We start from the raw sequence: 2,332 nt of genomic DNA, 5'->3' as shown, positions 1-2,332 counted from the left end.
AACGCTCAAGTAAGGCCTACATCCTGACAGAAATCCATCAATGCAAGCTCTAAAACACACAAATGCCCTTGTGAATTGTTACTGCCCTTCTACCTCTTTGTGATTTATCACTACAATACTTGTTGGGCACTTCCTAAGCACCTCAGCTTGCCAGCTATACAAGCACTTAAAGCTGTCCTCCCACTTCCCAAATATCTGGTCCAAGGCTATGCGTCTACCTGCAAGCACTCTCTGATAATCGATATCGACATGGTATTTCTCGAACAACCTTTTCTTCAAAGCGATGCTAGTCATACTTGGGTCACCCTTCAACCAATCAGTCACCCTGGCCGCAATCCATTTTCTCTTAGCAACCTTTACTTTTCCATCTCTTTGTGTGCTAGGACATGTGTGCATCTTGGGTTCATTCTTCACCTGAACTGTTTTGTTGTCATATAAGATCGAACCACTCACCCTCCACTTGCATGGGTTTTTTCCTTCCGGTGGTTCATAGGAACAAGAAACCTCACCCTCTTTTGATCACTTTTATCAGTTTTGTAACTAAACTCATTGACAATGGCATGTGTAGCAAGTGCAACTCTGAACTCTTCAATTGAGGGAAATAATGTCCCTTTTGTCATAGGTGGATTATCCTTGTCATAACTTATTGCTGGAATATCATGCACTATGCCCCCGTCACTATCCTCATCACTAACAACCCCTTCATCACTATCAGCTTCCTCATCATCACTATCCTCTTCCTGCTCACCACTATCTTCATCAACATCTTGGGGAACATCCTTGGTTGCCTTATGGTCAGCATATTTGGCTAGCTCGCCTCCATTTTCCTGCTCACCGCCATCAAGGTACTACTCCTCCTCGTCTATTCCTACATGGTCCTCTCCTTGATAGCCCTCTTCAGATCTTTGTTGCCCTGCCAAGTTCTCCTCAGGTATCTCATAATCATAATAAGAATTTTGAGTTAAATCTTCCAGTATGACCTTGGGTATGTCCTTTGCTGGAGGTTGGATTGGTTGAAGCAAACTAATAGCAAGCTCATCCTCCTCACCATTCTTGCAAAACTGGACAAGTATCTTAATAACCTTTTCTTCCTGATTCTCATCATACATGCTCACCACATCTTCATCATTGCGAATTAGCGCAAAATATTTGTTGCAAGTATTCCACTTTGAGAACACAACACCCTCATCATTTCCCCATGGATATTTACTCTGCATGAGCCCCACAAGTTTATCGTAACTAGTCAGCCTCTCTACATGAATGTCCCAGCTCCAAGAAGAGACAGTGCACTGCTCGCCCTTGTAATTCTTGTAAGAACGTGCCCCATATGTCACAATCAGCTTATAAGGTGGCATGTTTGACCTACATTGACAGAAATCTGACATCAGTGAATGCATAGGTGATTTACTTAAATGATCTACTGATCTAGTGATTTACTTAAATGCTTCCAGAACATAGGTTATTTACAGACATGAAGAACACTATGCAATCAACATTTGCGGACTAGAATAACAAACAAACAAGCAGTACCATCTCACATACATGTGTATAGTGAAGAAATTATTGGATGCTACACATTATTGGATGCATTGCATGTGTGTTCACTGATGCATTCAAATTAGACATTCGACGGCGTGGCTCACAAACAGACAACCAGACTTGCAATCCCAACAAACTAGGAGTGGCATCTCACAAACCACCAGCCAATATGCCTCATGAACAGAACACAAACGAACCAGCATGAGCATACAAGGAATTCTATTTCTAGCATAAAAAGATGTTTATTTCTAGCAGACCAGATGCTACACATCAATGTGAGGAGTTGAAAACTTGCCCATCAGGAAGAGGAACCAGCAGGTTCGAGGTCTTCTGTGCCGCCCCTGCCGCCATGGCCGACGGCGCGGCTCCCTCCATCCCGTGTGAGCTGTTGAATGCAGAGGAAGGGGGGGTCACTGGTGCGGACATCGTCAAGGAGGGAGGTCGGTGTAGAGGATGGGTCGTCGCTGGTGCGGACAACATCGGGGAGGGAGGGCGGAGCAGAGGAACCAAGCCCACTGCTGCGGACTGCGTCAGGGAGGAAGGCTGGAGAAGAGGAACCAAGCCCGTTGCTGCGGACCGCGTCGGTGAGGGAGGCCGGAGATGGGCACCGCAGAGGGAAGGGCGGAGGTGCGCCATGGATCGGCGAGGTCGGAGTAGGGCGCCGTGGTGGGGGGACCTGAGAGTCGCGATCCATCAGCAAGGACGGAGGACGGGAAGCCAGAGGGGACGTGGATGCGGCGGCGGCGGGCGGTGGAGTGTGGCCGCGGTGGCGGCGAGCAGGAGGACGCCGCGG

General features: G+C 47.6%; 1 protein-coding gene across 1 annotated transcript; it reads right to left on the bottom strand.

The window, feature by feature from the left end:
- Positions 1–848: 848 nt before the first annotated feature.
- On the bottom strand, positions 849–1,914 carry LOC147985598 (uncharacterized). Its single transcript, XM_087541655.1, has 2 exons — positions 1,835–1,914; positions 849–1,362 (listed from the first exon to the last, which is right to left on the bottom strand). The coding sequence occupies exons 1-2, from the start codon at positions 1,912–1,914 to the stop codon at positions 849–851; spliced, it is 594 nt and encodes a 197-aa protein (XP_087397781.1).
- Between the last annotated feature and the right edge of the window lie 418 nt (positions 1,915–2,332).

Source organism: Triticum urartu, chromosome 2A, assembly GCF_056163025.1.
Source record: "Triticum urartu cultivar PI428250 chromosome 2A, HENAU_Tu73, whole genome shotgun sequence".
Lineage (NCBI taxonomy): Eukaryota > Viridiplantae > Streptophyta > Magnoliopsida > Poales > Poaceae > Triticum > Triticum urartu.
Note: the sequence above shows the minus strand (reverse complement) of the source record. Positions and strands in the feature narration are given on the sequence as shown.

Coding starts and splice junctions, on each gene's coding strand:
- LOC147985598 (XM_087541655.1), bottom strand. CDS start 1,914: ATGGAGGGAGCCGCGCCGTCGGCCATGGCGGCAGGGGCGGCACAGAAG. Junction 1,363..1,834: donor CTGGTTCCTCTTCCTGATGG/GCAAGTTTTCAA, acceptor CTGTCAATGTAG/GTCAAACATGCCACCTTATA.